Source organism: Aegilops tauschii, chromosome 4, assembly GCF_002575655.3.
Source record: "Aegilops tauschii subsp. strangulata cultivar AL8/78 chromosome 4, Aet v6.0, whole genome shotgun sequence".
Lineage (NCBI taxonomy): Eukaryota > Viridiplantae > Streptophyta > Magnoliopsida > Poales > Poaceae > Aegilops > Aegilops tauschii.
The window spans coordinates 268,611,286-268,627,492 of NC_053038.3; the positions used below are offsets into that span (position 1 = coordinate 268,611,286).

The window sequence follows — 16,207 nt, forward strand, 5'->3', positions numbered from 1 at the left end:
CTGCAGAAAAGTGCGCAAAGGCACTATAAACCTCAAGATTCTGACTAAGAGGCCGAAGAATACAAGACAAGGACGGGAAAGAAAGAAGGGGGACCTGAGCATGAAGGAAAGAAGAAACCCAGGGCCAAACTAGAGAAGGGAAGGGATGTGCTTGCGAAGAAAGAAGGGAGCAGGAGGGCCAAATCAAAAAGTGGCAAATCTGATCGTGGGATCAAATCCCTAGCGCTAGCCACCGATCCCCTTTGGGCCTGGCCACATCTCTCTCTCTTTCCCCTGCCTCCTTCTCCACCCCCGGCCGCCGCCGCGGTCTGGCCGGCGTGGCGGCGCGCCGCTGCATCTCCATTCACCACTCCACATCCATCCACCAACGCATCCACCAGCGCCGCTGCATCTCCCTTCACCACGCCACCACCCAACCTTCCTCCGCGCGAGTGCCCCTGCTGCCATCCTTCTCCACTCTCCTAGCGCCTCCTGCGGTCTCTCTTCTCCACGCCCCCGCCGCTGCTTCTCTTCTTGCCCAAACCTTGCTGTTGCTCCTTCTCTGAACCTGCTGCTTCTACTGCTTCTTCTCCCACGTCACTGCTGCTGCTCTTCTTTTCTTTCCCCTACTGATGCTCCTTCTCTGAACCTGCTGCTTCTACTGCTTCTTCTCCCACGTCACTGCTGCTGCTCTTCTTTTCTTTCCCCTGCTGCTGTCCTTCTTCTGCCTCAACCTCCTGCTATTGCCTTCTCTCTCTCTCTCTCTCTCTCTCTCTCTCTCTCTCTCTCTCTCTCTCTCTCTAAATTTCTGTAGTATTGCGAGATGTTTAAGACTTTGTAAGGTTCAGATTTGAAGAGTACTTGAAACCTATTGTTTGCTCAGTTTAGTACTTGTATTATATAGTGTATGTGTTCAGTTTCAGACTTGTGTTTGTAGTGTTACATTGGTGATCTGTGAGCTGAACCGTGGCATGTGTCACTCAGTTTGTATGCTTGATAATTAGCTATATATAACCCATGTCCATTTCTTGCTTAAGAACCTTGTTACATTGTGTAGTATTTGTGTTAGCGTAAGTACGTGTGATATATATTTACGTTTATGCGTGTCTGTGATGTGATGCATTTTATGTTTTGTCCTACATACTTGTTTCTTCCCTCTGTTAAATGTTAAATAGTTATATATATATATATATATATATATATATATATATATATATATATATATATATAGTGTTACTATTCATCACCCAGGATGCAGAATAAGTTATTCTTCACCCGAGGTAATCTTACGATCACTTCCTAAATAAATTACGTTTAGAATATAAATAGTTACATGCACATTAATTCAATATGTAAAATTTGGTCTAAAAAAAGTTATAAGATCAGAAAAATCACATTTTATGTATGTTTTACAATATGTTTTTACATTTGTAATTTTATGTAACATAAAATATTTTTTACGGCGAGTACATATTTTCTTACGTTCTTTTTTTATGTATGAAATAAGACAAAATTTACAAAACGTAAAAATACGGTGCATTGATGTCAAAATAGAGAGGGGGTGAAGAATAACTATTCCTCACCCAGGGTGACGAATATATATATATATATATATATATATATATATATATATATATATATATGTTCATGTCTTTTCAACTCCCTAGCCGTTGATGTATGCTTGTGTTAGCATTTTATTTCTCTACTAAAACAAAAACACCAAAAAAAGACATTGAGTAAAATCTGAATCTACCTTTGCTTATTTCCTTTTTCTTTGGCGACAACCCTGTTTAGTTTAGTTTTACTTTCTTGCTTTCATCACCCGAATCGTGTTACCTAGCTTTAGCCGAGCATAGTCGCCGTTGCCTAGTCCCTGTGGGGAACACGACACTCGCAGTTCGGGCGAAATATCCCACTGTATTTACAATTGATCATTTTGGCGCCGTTGCCGGGGACTAGCGTCGTGGGATTTTGTTAGGCTATAGACTAGGTTTTTCTTGTTTTTCCCTTTGTGCTATATATATGTGATATATTTCTAACCCGTAACCCTTGTTCAAGTTATTTTCTCTTTCTTTGCTTGGTCATTCTGCAGGTTATTGCATCTTCTCAGATATGGCTTACTATTCAGATCATCATGCTTATGCGAGCAACACTACAAACAGCACGGAAAGTATTCAAGACCTGATAAGATTTCCCATCGATTAGATGATTTAGCTCGGCAGCGAGAAGTAATTTTTGAGGATAGGCCTAGCTCTTATGATCCTTATTCTAGAGGCCATCCTTATGTTGCTCCTACCTGCCATATTTGTGGATTTCAGGGCCATTCGCCCGCTGAATGTCAGCTTGGCTATTCTCACCCTCCAGATTGTTTTGGTATGAACTTCACTCAAGAGCTTAGCTCATACCAAAACAATTACTCACATGGGTGGCCTGGAAACCCGAATATGCCATATAGGAGCAACAACCCTGAGATCTCATCGTTTGCCTCTAGTTATCCAATGCAGGGATTTAGGTATGAAGAGGAGAGCCACAATCATGCACCACAATAGTTTTATTCACCTCCTACTCATATACCGCAGCACCAGGAGATGTGTCCAGTGGAGTTAAATGGTCCTCCATTTGGTCAACCAACAACTCCAGCACCTGTTGTGCAATCTCTTGTGCAAGTGCCCACACAAGATGAGTTCGGTGACATAGACAAGCTCACACTTTTGAGTCTCGAGTTCACTTGGAGTGCCGAGGATGATCCTATTAGGAAGGTTATACTAGAGGAAATGAAGAAGATCAAGAGTGGGAAGGAGCTAGTGGAAGAAGTAAGGAAGATTGAGAAGAACATCAACGCTGGCAGTACTATCTCTTCCCTCCTTGAGTTAAGTGTTGCTGGGATATCCCTTGAGGTGTGTGAGGTTCCAACACCGTCACATCCAGCTGAGCAAGATAGCAAGAGCCCAGAGGAAGAGATACTTCAGATTGAAGAAGATGAACTAGAAGACGAGGAACAAGATGATGAAGAGCTCGAATTACCAAGTGGTCAAGATGAAGAAAAAAGATCTACTACTCTTGAAGAAGTAAAAGAAGCTGCTGTAGATGAACTTGAAGAACCAGAAATTCATTTGCCCATCGTCATACAAGAGCGTGACGTAGCAGGTTTATCCAATCCTCTCAATGACATGCATCCTTGTAATCTCTTTGATACTACCTTGCATTGCACGATACCATCACTTAAGCTAGACTTGAAAAATTATTTGCTTGGACATGATCATACATATCCTGTTAGTGGCATTACTCTCATTTGTGATGATCACAGTTACTTTCCTCGTGCTAGTCCTATGCTAAATGAAACATATCATTCCCATGCTAGTCTTGAGGTTAATGATAAATATCATCCTCATGTTAGTGTTGACCTTGCTGATTTCGACCATCCTAAACATGTGCTTTATAGCTATGCTTATGTAATTGGATATTCGATTGATGACTTGGAGGGTATTATCCCTACCACTTGCATTTTCTCTCTCGTTGAGTGCTCTTTCAGGTTCTTGCTTCTGCACGAATCACTACATGCTGACCAGGTTCGAGGTGACATTCCTTGGGACCCCGGTGGATCCTGAGCACGGAGACGAGGAGAAGCAAGGAGCACACATATGGAAGAGAGAAACTGGAGCGTGCTTGTGGAAGCAAAAGGAGTAGAGCTGCAGTTTAGAGAGTGTCGAGCGAGTGCTACATTAAAGCCCGGTGAGCTGTTTCATGACCCCAATCTTAATATATCATCCATTGATACATGCTGAAATCATTTGATATTTGGGTTGCTTGAGCCATTTCTTAAATGTCGTCCCACTGAATTTTACCTTTGACATATGATGCTTGATGTGAATATGTGAACTGAATCGTGAATGCCTTGTAAACTAGTGATCTACATACTGCTTGCTTTGCTGAAATTAGTGAAAGTTATTAGTTTTGAGTGCTCAAATCCCTAGTACACTAGAAAACTCCATCATTTTCTGCATTTACTTTGATACACCTAGATCATTAAGTGCTAGATGCTGATTTTGTGCCAAGTGTGTTCCCATTCAGAGCAATCACTTAACCACTATGGATTAGCATGCTATGTTCTCTGGATCGGTAGCATGTGAACCAGACATGGATGGGTGATGATTCTTGTTTCCTTTCTTATGTTTCATGCCATTGTAATTCCTTTGTTTAATAAGTAATAATGAATAAATAATTATCTGATCTACCTAACAGTAGCATGTCATGTTCCTGGATCGGTGGCTTGTGAAATCTGATTGGATCGGATAGGAGTTAATTATATTTAAAAAAGATGTAATTGTCGAACCAGGTGTATACCATGTTCTCGGGATCGATGGTATGTTCCTTTGGGGAGACAAAACTAAAAAAAACTAATAATTGGTCGAGCCAGGTGTATACCATGTTCTCGGGATCGGTGGTATGTTCCTTTGGTGAGACTGATAAAATATTATCATTACTTCCTTCAAATTTAATAAGTGGTTCAACCACAATGTTATATTTCTGCAAATAAGTGATTTAATTCAAGTTCCTTTTGTTCTCAGGATCATGCTCTCTTTAGGAACCTTTTGGCACAGTCAGCATTTGAACTTGCTAATCTTCGTTTATCTTTGCAAAAGTTTAAAATGGTCGAGTTTACTAGTGTCCTATTGATATGTAGCACTCTTAACCATTAATTTTCACTAGCCAAGTCCAAAGCATGCATTGTTTGGAGATCTACTTCACTGGGACAATCTCCAGTCAGTTCGCTGTTCACTACCTTGCTCTTGTCATATGCCTTTACTTGAGGACAAGTAAAGATTTAAGTGTGGGGGAACTTGATAAGCACATTTCTTATACATAATTTTGGCACATATATACACCATTTATTGATATATGTTCATCCATTCTTACTATGAATTGTGATATATTTGGATGAAAATCATATAAAAGATCATTTACTCGTCATTTGTTTCTTCTGCAGAAAAGTGCGCAAAGGCACTATAAACCTCAAGATTCTGACTAAGAGGCCGAAGAATACAAGACAAGGACGGGAAAGAAAGAAGGGGGACCTGAGCATGAAGGAAAGAAGAAACCGAGGGCCAAACTAGAGAGGGGAAGGGATGTGCTTGCGAAGAAAGAAGGGAGCAGGAGGGCCAAATCAAAAAGTGGCAAATCTGATCGTGGGATCAAATCCCTAGCGCTAGCCACCGATCCCCTTTGGGCCTGGCCACATATCTCTCTCTTTCCCCTGCCTCCTTCTCCACCTCCGGCCGCCGGCGCGGTCAGGCCGGCGTGGCGGCGCGCTGCTGCATCTCCATTCACCACTCCACATCCATCCACCAACGCATCCACCAGCGCCGCTGCATCTCCCTTCACCGCGCCACCACCCAACCTTCCTCCGCGCGAGTGCCCCTGCTGCCATCCTTCTCCACTCTCCTAGTGCCTCCTGCGGTCTCTCTTCTCCATGCCCCCGCCGCTGCTTCTCTTCTTGCCCAAACCTTTCTGTTGCTCCTTCTCTGAACCTGCTGCTTCTACTGCTTCTTCTCCCACGTCACTGCTGCTGCTCTTCTTTTCTTTCCCCTACTGCTGTCCTTCTTCTGCCTCAACCTCCTGCTATTGCCTTCTCTCTCTCTCTCTAAATTTCTGTAGTATTGCGAGATGCTTAAGACTTTGTAAGGTTCAGATTTGAAGAGTACTTGAAACCTATTGTTTGCTCAGTTTAGTACTTGTATTATATAGTGTATGTGTTCAGTTTCAGACTTGTGTTTGTAGTGTTACATTGGTGATCTGTGAGCTGAACTGTGGCATGTGTCACTCAGTTTGTATGCTTGATAATTAGCTATATATAACCCATGTCCATTTCTTGCTTAAGAACCTTGTTACATTGTGTAGTATTTGTGTTAGCATAAGTACGTGTGATATATATTTACGTTTGTGCGTGTCTGTGATGGTATGCATTTTATGTTTTGTCCTACATACTTGTTTCTTCCCTCTGTTAAATGTTAAATAGTTATATATATATATATATATATATATATATATATATATATATATATATATATATATATATATATATATATGTTCATGTCTTTTCAACTCCCTAGCCGTTGATGTATGCTTGTGTTAGCATTTTATTTCTCTACTAAAACAAACACACCAAAAAAATGCATTGAGTAAAATCTGAATCTACCTTTGCTTATCTGCATTTTCTTTGGCGACAACCCTGTTTAGTTTAGTTTTACTTTCATCACCCGAATCGTGTTACCTAGCTTTAGCCGAGCATAGTCGCCGTTGCCTAGTCCCTGTGGGGAACACGACACTCGCAGTTTGGGCAAAATATCCCGCTGTATTTACAATTGATCATCCGGCTGTCCGAGGACCCCCTAATTCAGGACTCCCTCAATGAGGGCGAGGAAAATATCTGGGAATTCTCGGTTATGGTGGGTGGTCGGGGGCCGAGCGATGCGCGTTTCTCTCGTACACGTACACGCGTGGATGCAAGGCGTTGGGCTCTAACTGAACCCGAGCGAGGCGTTTGCCTACTGAACTCGAGCGATTGCACTGCAGGATACGCGTTATTGAACCCGAGCGATCGATCGATGGCTGTTAACTGAACCCGATCGAGCGATTCCTTTGCTACTGCTGCTAACTGAAGCCGATCGAACCTGCTGCCTCTTGATGAACAGTGAGCTTTGTTGGGGGGGGGGGGTTGGCTGATCAGTTCCCGGTGTCGGGGTGGATGAACAGGACCCCGTGGTAGTAGAGGCCGTTACCACTGGATGAACAGGACCCCGATCGAACCAGTTGGGGGTGGATGAACAGGACCCCGTGGAGGGCTGGATGAACAGGACCCCGTGGAGGGCTGGTTGAACAGTAGCCGGTGGAGGGCTGGATGAACAGTAGCCCGTGGAGGAGTGGTTGAACGGGACCCCGTGGAGAGGGCTGGTTGAACAGTAGCCGGTGGAGGAGCGGTGGAGGCTGGATGAACAGGAGCCGGTGGATGAACAGTCGCAGGTGGAGGCTGGAGGAGGTTGACGGTGGATGAACAGTAGCCCGTGGAGGCTGGAGGAGGTCGACGGTGGAGATGAACAGTATTTCGTGGAGTCCCGTTTTGCGGTACGCCACACCCCTCCCGATGAATAGGACCCTCGTTTCAACCGTAGCGTTCCAACACAAGTTTGTTTTCTCCGTTTTGCGGTACGCCACACCCCTCCCGATCAACAGGAACCCGTTTTGACCGTACGCGGTCGAACACAAGTCCGTTTCCTCCGTTTTGCGGTACGCCAGACCCCTCCCGATGAACAGGATCCTGTTTCAACCGTGGCCGGTCGAACACAAGGCCGTTTCCTTCGTTCTGCGGTAGGCCAGGCCTCGTTTCGATCGGTTGTTCCGTCCAAGCCGGTTGGCTCCCGATGAACACGACGATGATGCAGTTTCTTCGTTCTGGCCCAGCCATGTACATGAGCCCTGGCCGTACGTATGCGCGAGTAGGTGTTCGAGACCCCGCCCATATGTACGTACGTGGCCGTATTTACTTTCTTGCACCCTAGCTGTGTCGTGGTTCTAAGACTGACAGTAGAATGGGGGGTAGGTATGAGGAGGCAAGATCCTAGCTATGGCAAAGTTGTACACGCGAGTTTTACGAGTTCAGGCCCTTCCCAGAGGAAGTAATAGCCCTATGTCTCGGAGCTCGGAGGCGGTCGACTGGATTATGCGTGTGTGTGTTATGGGGGCGCGAACCCTTGTGCCAGGGGAGGGGGTGACTTATATAGTGAACGCCAGGACCCCAGCCGTTCCCCTGTTGCCAAGGGTTCAATGTACATAAAGATGAGACGTTACTGGTAACGCCAGCCTTAAATGCCTTAATGGCCTTAAAGATTACAGAGTGAACGCTCGTCCGTTGCCGCTCCAGATGACTCATGGTCTTCAATAGGTTAAGTGGATTCTTGTATGGTCGAGTGGTCGATTGGTCGAGCGACTTCAGGAAGGAGGGGTCTCCGAGTAGCTGGTCGGTCGAGTGGATTGCACTCGACACCTTTGTTGGGCCCTCCCTGATGTCTCTTAAGCTTCCTTGTTTCTAGGATAGTGACCTTGGATAGGGGTCATAGGTCAGGACTATGACCCTACCCCAGGTCTATATCATCATCATTAGCCCCCGAATGGATTGAGGTCCGAGTGAAAAGAAGGCTGAAGTTGAACTTGCTTCGACTATTGTGTTTCACAACTATTCATGTTTGCACGGAGGCCTATGTTGGAACTTCGGCTTCGTTTAAGTCGCCTTGATTGATTCAGAAGTTGCCGATTGGATTTATAACCTTTTTCGCCATGTACACCGCGTGCGACTGTTGTGGGATTTGACAGGATCGTCCGGGCCCACGCGTCAGCCACTCGGAAGTGGGTCCTTAAAAGGTGACGGGGCCGAGGCACCTGCACTATGCGCGTCCATTCCCCTTCATTCTCCTCTGTTTCTCCACCGCATCCGGCTTCTCCGCTCTCGATGCCGCCGCTCCGCCACCATGGGGAAGGAAAAGACGGCGACGCTGGAACGCACGAAGAAGGCGACGGGGGCGGCGAAAGGCAAGAAGACGAATCGGGGGTCTTCATCGCGGTCGGGGCTGCCGTCGGGTTGGATCCAGGGCGATTGGATCCGATCCTCGCTTCGGCAGGAAGATTTGGATGAGCTGGCCGAGTCTGGGCTGATCGTCCATGGAGCTGCGCGGTTGCCGGAGGGGGAGACGGAGCCGCAGCCGCGACCGGGTGAGTGTGTTCTGCTCGCCACCCATGTCGACCGCGGTTTCTCGCTTCCTCCGCACCCTTTTTTTCTGGGGTTTCTTGAATTTCTTCGGGGCCCAACTCCATCATTTTTCTCCCAACACCATCACATATCTTGCCACGTTCGTGTCCATGTGCGAGAACTTTTTGGGGTGTTGACTGCACTGGGGTCTTTTCAAGCACATTTTCATTATCCGCTCCCAGTCGGTGAAGAAAGCGAATTCGAGTGATGAGAAAACACACATGATTCAGATGTGTGGGGGTCTGGGTATCCAGAAGAGGAAGAGGAGTTCTTTCCCTTCAATGACCCTTCCTGAGTCGGCCAGAGGCTGGCAGTCGACCTAGTTCTACTGCCAGGATATCGTGACTCCAGGCCAGTCGACTGGACTTCCCCCTTTTTCATTCGATCATGTTCAGACCCCTTCCTCGCTGAAAGTGACCGCCGCGGAGAAGGTGGAGACAGTCATGCTGGTCGAGAGGGTGGTCCAGTTGATCAACCAGGGCGTCACCGGCATGGATTTGTTGGAGGTATTCCTTAGTCGGCGCATCCAACCGCTCCAGGCTCGTGACCACTCTATGTGGATGTATTCTGGAGCCGGCGACACCGCTCGGGTTCATCCAGAGGAGGTGCCGGCCAAAACAGTGGCCCAATGGCTGAGGAGTATTACAGGAAACAAGTACAACCCCAGGGGAGCCAGGAGAGTCGACCCCTTCAGTGACAGTAATCAGCCCGACAAGGTTCGACCTTTGTAAACGATTGCATTGGGTACTTTTTCCGACTATTCTTGGATCCGACTGACTTCTGCTCGACTTCTTGTCTTGTAGGTTTATACCGAGATGTACCCGAGGCCCAATGGTGAACAAGTTCTGGAGCAGGATCATGAGGGCGAGGACAGCGTGGAGGAGAGTGGTGAATGGGAGTCGCCGGATGACGACGACGATGACGAAAGTGACAAGTCGGACGATGAGGAGGTAGTCGACTCACCGCCTCGTGCGGAACGTTGATCCAAACAACATCACGATCCAGCGAGCAGGCGGGGCAAGACGCAGAAGCGTGCTCGGTCTTCAACTCCGGAGCCGACGGAGAAAATCGTCAAGCAGCCCAAGATCAACCCCTCAAAGGCTCGGAAGACCCTGCCCAAGATTAAGATGGATGTTCCTTTTGCTTCAGGGTAAATGTTCTTCCCGTGTTTTCTTGTGCCGATTGACTCTTCTGTTCTGACCGAATGGATTGTAAACTTTTTCAGCCCAGCCTCCGCCGCGACTGATATGGACATTGACAAGGTCCCAGACGACGAGGAAACCGATGACGCGGCTACCTCCAAAGCTAGTAAGTCCGCTCGACTCGAATTTATTCTGTCGATTGGATTGTTCGTCGGTTGAATCTCTGATGTTTTCTGTTTGTTGCAGCTCCACGAGATGTTGTCGTGCTTCCAGATGAAGAAGAAGTGCCTCTGATGGAAAGGAGGAGGAGGAACAAGGGATCGAGCGGAAAAGCACCTGAGGTTCAGGTTCCTCAGTCGACACTGGTGCCTAGGACGGAGGTCGAGCGGTCCACAGATCCGGCTCGGACCAACTTCACTTTCACTATCCCGCTGACGACTGATCGCCCATCTGGGTCGACTGCTCAGACTCCTGCTGCTCCAGTACCACTCCACGCATCAAACCCAGTGTCTGCTTCGACTGCTCTGCCGTCATCGCTTTTTACTGCGTACCAAACTCCAGACGACCCGCCGAGTGCTGCCAAGGAAGCTCTTCTTCAACTGAATATTGTGATGGGGCACATGAAAGTGGTGCACGAGGCCAGTCAGGTGGCTTACAACGCCAGCGCTGCTCTGCAAACCAATGTCTAGGTTAGTTGATTTCCGACCGATCTTATTTCTCATCCGATCACCCACTGGGGTGTGTCTGTATAGGCCTTCCACTCGAGTCGACTTGGATTGAGTCGAGTGTTTTTTTTGCGACTCGCGCTGGGCAGACCATGCCGTGTGTTGAATCAAACCAGTGGGGGCACGCTAAGTGCACCCACTGGGTTTAGTCCCCGAGACTGCGGTCGACTGTTTGCAGTCGGCCGGGGTCTGAGAATCTACTCCTCTCTCTTTTTTTACGACTCGCGCTGGGCAGACCATGCCGAGTGTTGAATCGAACCAGTGGGGGCACGCTAAGTGCACCCACTGGGTGTAGTCCCCGAGACTACCGTTGAATGTTTGATTCGGCGGTAGTCTTAGAGTAACTTTCACTGTGATGTTCTTTTGTTTCTGTCGACTGATATATCTTATATGCTGACCGCAGAAATCTCGTGATCTTGGGGCTCAACTTTCTGCACCGAACAAGCAACAAATCAGCCTCAATCTTGATCTGGAAATGGCCAAGAAGAATCTCAAGACCGCTCGTGACGAAGTAGCTGCCATGGGAGGTAACCAATCGTCAACTGTCCATCTTACGACTCGCAATTTTCCATGTGTTTTTTTAGTCACTTTGAACCGAGTGATTTCACTCGAACAGATGTGCGTAATGAAAACCGTCAACTTCAAGCTCGTCTGAAGAATGTTGTTTCTTTAGAGAAAATGAAGCAGGCTCTGGAGAAGAAGGATCTGGATCTTGCTGCTGCCCAGAAGGAGGCACGAGAGAAAACGGCACTTACTGACAAGAAGCTGGCTTCAGTCGGCAAGTTAGAAGAAGAGAACTCCAAACTGAAGAACGCTGTCTCTGATGACAATCGGGAGGTCGAGCAACTGAAGAAAGATAAGGACAAGCTGACTGACGAGATTGGAAACCTCAAGGCCAAGAAGGGCGAGTTAGAATCAAAACTGGTCTTAAAGCTTGAAGGTATTGTTGTTCGACTGACTTGTTGCTGTCGATTGATAGGTTTTATCATATTGTCGACTCACTATTTACTCGACTGTGCAGAACTTTGTCAGGACTTTGAAGCAGAAACTGGGCGGGTCGAGACGGGTCTCGATCCCATAAATTGTCCGGTCAAAGATGACGTCGCAATGCATGTGCTGCGGTTGGAATCTCGCATGGACAGCGCAGTTGCTTATCTCGCCCGTCTGAAGGCGGCGATGACTCAGGTTGATGCTGAACTCTGGCCCCAGGCGGAACTGTCTCAAGACCTTGAGTCTCCGATGGCTCGACTGAATCAGATACCTGACCGAGTGCAAGAATGGAAGAAATCATCTGCTCGCTACGGCACTGATGTCGCCCTGTCATTGGTTCGAGTGCACTGCAAGGATGTCAAAGAAGACAAGCTGGCGGAGCTCAAGGTTGCTAACACCAAAAAGCACACTTTCCAGTCCTTCATGGATACTTTCCTTGACGCCGCCACTCACATCGCAGACGGCATAGGCCTTGACAGTTTCTGCAATCCAGCCAGTCCTTCCCCTGACGAGTGGTCAAAAAACATTATGCTTCACCTTTATTTGCCTCGGAATGCCGAGTGATTGTGTAATCGTTAAACTCCTTCGGGCTTGACGCCTGAGTACTTTAATCCGTGGTCCGGAACTTTAGGATTTATCTGAACTTGGTTTATCTCTGAATATGCTTGTGTTTGCCTTTGAGTGGAACTTGTTCTTCACTCGGAATAGTCTTTGAACTTGTGCTGCAGCTCTGAGGGGGAGGTAACAGTCGACCTGCATCTCGTCGTCCTTGCGGATCAGGATGGAGCGCACGTTGTACTTATGGCGCAGCTCTGAGGAGAAGGTCGTATTCGACCTGCACCTCGTCGTCCTTGCGGATCAGGATGGAGCGTACGTTGTATTTGTGGCGCAGCTCTGAGGAGAAGGTCGCAGTCGACCTGCACCTCGTCGTCCTTGCGGATCAGGATGGAGCGCACATCGTACTTATGGCACATCTCTGAGGAGAAGGTCGCAGTCGACCTGCACCTCTTCGTCCTTGTGGATCAGGATGGAGCATGTGGCCAAGTCCCCGAGCGAGAAGGTCGGTTCTCACTCGGAACGTATTTTATACTTAGGCGAGTACTGGACCGCAGCTAAGCCTCCGAGTGAGAGGGTTGCTCACCACTCAGTAGGATTTTTCAAACTTAGGCGAGTACTGGACCGCGGCTAAGCCCCCGAGTGTGAGGGTTGCTCAGCACTCGGTAGGATTTTTCAAACTTAGGCGAGTACTGGACTACAGCTAAGCCCCCGAGTGTGAGGGTTGCTCACCACTCGGTAGGATTTTTCAAACTTAGGCGAGTACTGGACCGCGGCTAAGCCCCCGAGTGTGAGGGTTGCTCACCACTCGGTAGGATTTTTCAAACTTAGACGAGTACTGGACTGCAGCTAAGCCCCCGAGTGTGAGGGTTGCTCACCACTCGGTTGGATTTTTCAAACTTAGGCGAGTACTGGACCGCGGCTAAGCCCCCGAGTGTGAGGGTTGCTCACCACTCAGTAGGACTTTCAAACTTAAGCGAGTACTAGACCGCGGCTAAGCCCCCGAGTGTGAGGGTTGCTCACCACTCGGTAGGATTTTTCAAACTTAGGCGAGTACTGGACTGCAGCCAAGCCCTCGAGTGAGAGGCTTGCTCACCACTCGATAGGATTTTTTTCAAACAGGCGAGTACTGGACTGCAGCTAAGCCCCCGAGTGTGAGGGTTGCTCACCACTCGGTAGGATTTTTTTCAAACTTAGGCGAGTACTGGACTGCAACTAAGGCCCCGAGAGAGAGGCTTGCTCACCACTCGGTAGGATTTTTTCAAACTTAGGCGAGTACTGGACTGCAGCTAAGCCCCCGAGTGAGAGGCTTGCTCACCACTCGGTAGGATTTTTTCAAACTTAGGCGAAACGGATTCGCAACCAAGCCTCTGAGTGAGAGGCTTCTTCGCCACTTGGTAGGATTTTTTAAACTTAGGCGAAACGGATTCGTAGCTAAGCTCCCGAGTGAGAGGCTTGCTCACCACTCGGTAGGATTTTTTCAAACTTAGGCGAAATGGATTCGCAGCTAAGCCTCCGAGTGAGAGGCTTGCTCCCACACGGTAGGATTTTTTAAACTTAGGCGAAACGGATTCGTAGCTAAGCTCCCGAGTGAGAGGCTTGCTCACCACTCGGTAGGATTTTTTGAACCTAGGCGAAACAGGTTCGCAGCTAAGCCACCCACTAGGGGATTTAGAGAATAAAAAAGGAACAACAATCATTTATGAGACTGTTAAAACTGTGTCTTTAATAATCAAACTAGAAGGTATTTCTTATTACATCTCAACAGTCTGAAATCTTAAGTGTAAAAGGTGCGGAGCAGCTCCGCATTCCAAGCGCGTGGCTCGTCTTTCTTGGGGACCATGACAACATTGGCGAGCCACTCGGAGTGGAAAATCTCTCGGATGAACTCAGCCGCCAGGAGCCGAGCCACTTCCTCACCAATTGCCTTTCTCTTCTGCACGGCGGACCATCGAAGATGTTCCTTGACTGGTTTCACTTTCGGGTCGACTCGCAAACGGTGGTCAGCCAGTCCCCTGGGTACACCCGGCATGTCAGAGGGTTTCCATGCAAACATGTCCCAGTTCTCACGGAGGAACTGGATGAGTGCTTCTTCCTATTTGCTGTCGAGTGATGTTGAAATATGAGTAGGAGCAGCATTAGGATCGGTCGGGTGAATATGAATCAGCTTCGTTTCACCGGACGACTGAAATGCAGAATCTGTGGCAGGTTTCTTAGCTCGCAACAAATCACTCGGATCTGCATTCTTCCGGTATTCTTGCATTTCGACTGCTGCCATTTGTGCATCGGCGATTTTTGAGCCCTTCTGGAAGCACTCTTCTGCCTTCTGCCGATTGCGAGTGATTGTGATCACTCCTCTGGGACCAGGCATCTTCAATTTGAGGTACACGTAACATGGTCGAGCCATAAAACGTGCATAAGCAGGCCTACCCAGAATAGCATGATAAGCACTCTGGAAATCCACTACTTCAAATGTCAACTTTTCCTTGCGTAATTCTTGGAATCACCGAAAACCACATCAAGGGCGATCTGGCCGAGTGATTCAGCCTTCTTGCCAGGTATAACGCCATGGAAACTCATATTGCTTTCACTAAGCTTGGACATCGGAATGCCCATTCCCTTCAAGGTTTCAGCATAAAGGATATTCAGGCTGCTACCACCATCCATTAGCACTTTGGTCAGTCGAGTGCCTTCAACAACTGGGTCGACCACCAACGCTTGCCTACCAGGGGTGGCTATACGCGCTGGGTGATCAGACTGGTCGAATGTGATGGCAGTCTGAGACCACTTCAAATAACTGGGTGTTGCCGGAGCAACCATGTTTACTTCTCTGTTGATAACTTTCAGTTGACTTTTTCTCTCCACATCGGCAAAAATCATCATAGTAGAATTGACGTTGGGAAAACCATCGTCATCTTCTTCCTTATCCTCATCCTTGTCCAACTCCTTTTCCTTCTCATTGGGTTGCTTTTCTCAGAACTGCTGGATCAGAACTCGTCACTATCGAGTGGTATGTTTAGGATAAATCAAATTACCTTCCTCATCTTTCTTGATGTGAATGTGGCATGGTAAATCCAACACATCATTTCCGGCTTGATCTTTCACTTTCTTGGGGGTCCAGGGCCCTTTGGGCTTCCCCTTGAACTTTCCTTGAGCCACGACTAAAGCTTCACCAGGAGCAGCTGGCTCGGCCTTGCGCTTCTATTTCCGACTGGAATTCCCTCCTCCGGTTTCTTGGGCGACTGTTTTGGGCTTGCCACTCTGGAGTCGGTCTTCCTCTTCGCCGTTAGCGTATTTGGTGGCAATCTCCATCATCCGAGTCAGGGACATATCCCCGGTCCGACCGAATTTCAGATTCAACTCTCGATACTTAATGCCTTCTTTGAATGCACAAACTGCTTGGTGATCTGACACATTCTCCATTGTATGGTGCAACGTGATCCATCTCTGGATATAATCTCTCAGGGTTTCATTCAGTTTTTGCACGCAGTGCTGCAATTCTGTTAACCCTCCTGGTCGTTTGCAAGTACTTTCAAAAGTTCTAACAAACACTCGGACGAGTTCTTCCCAACTGAATATACTGCCAGGTGCTAACTGAGTCAACCATGCCCTGGCCGAGCCTTCCAACATAAGAGGAAGGTGCTTCATGGCTACTTCGTCATTGCCGCCACCAATCTGCACAGCCACTCGGTAATCCTCAAGCCAAGTGTCAGGCTTGGACTCACCGATAAACTTGCTGACTCCAGTCGCCAACCTCAAGTTGGGAGGAATCACTGCGGCCTTGATGGCCCTGCTGAAACACTCTGGTCCTGAAACATGCACTCTGCTGCCAGTCGTGTGATCTCTGCCATGGCCCTCTATGTGTGCTCTGTTCCTGTCAACTAGACCTTGAACGAGAATAGATCTCGCATCAAAGCCTGGCTCCCTTGGGTCGACTGGTATTCTTCGCTCGCCGCTGTGAGGGCTATCATCATGCTGCCGAGGCACATATGCCCCACTCCTCGGAGGAGGTGTGG

The 16,207-nt window shown here is 47.9% G+C and overlaps 1 protein-coding gene across 1 annotated transcript; it reads left to right on the forward strand.

Moving 5' to 3' along the window:
- Positions 1 to 234: 234 nt before the first annotated feature.
- Positions 235 to 5,859, forward strand: LOC141021287 (uncharacterized). The gene is made up of 2 exons (XM_073496537.1): positions 235 to 1,259; positions 1,567 to 5,859. The coding sequence occupies exon 2, from the start codon at positions 2,568 to 2,570 to the stop codon at positions 3,585 to 3,587; it is 1,020 nt and encodes a 339-aa protein (XP_073352638.1). The 5' UTR covers positions 235 to 1,259; positions 1,567 to 2,567; the 3' UTR covers positions 3,588 to 5,859.
- Positions 5,860 to 16,207: the final 10,348 nt, after the last annotated feature.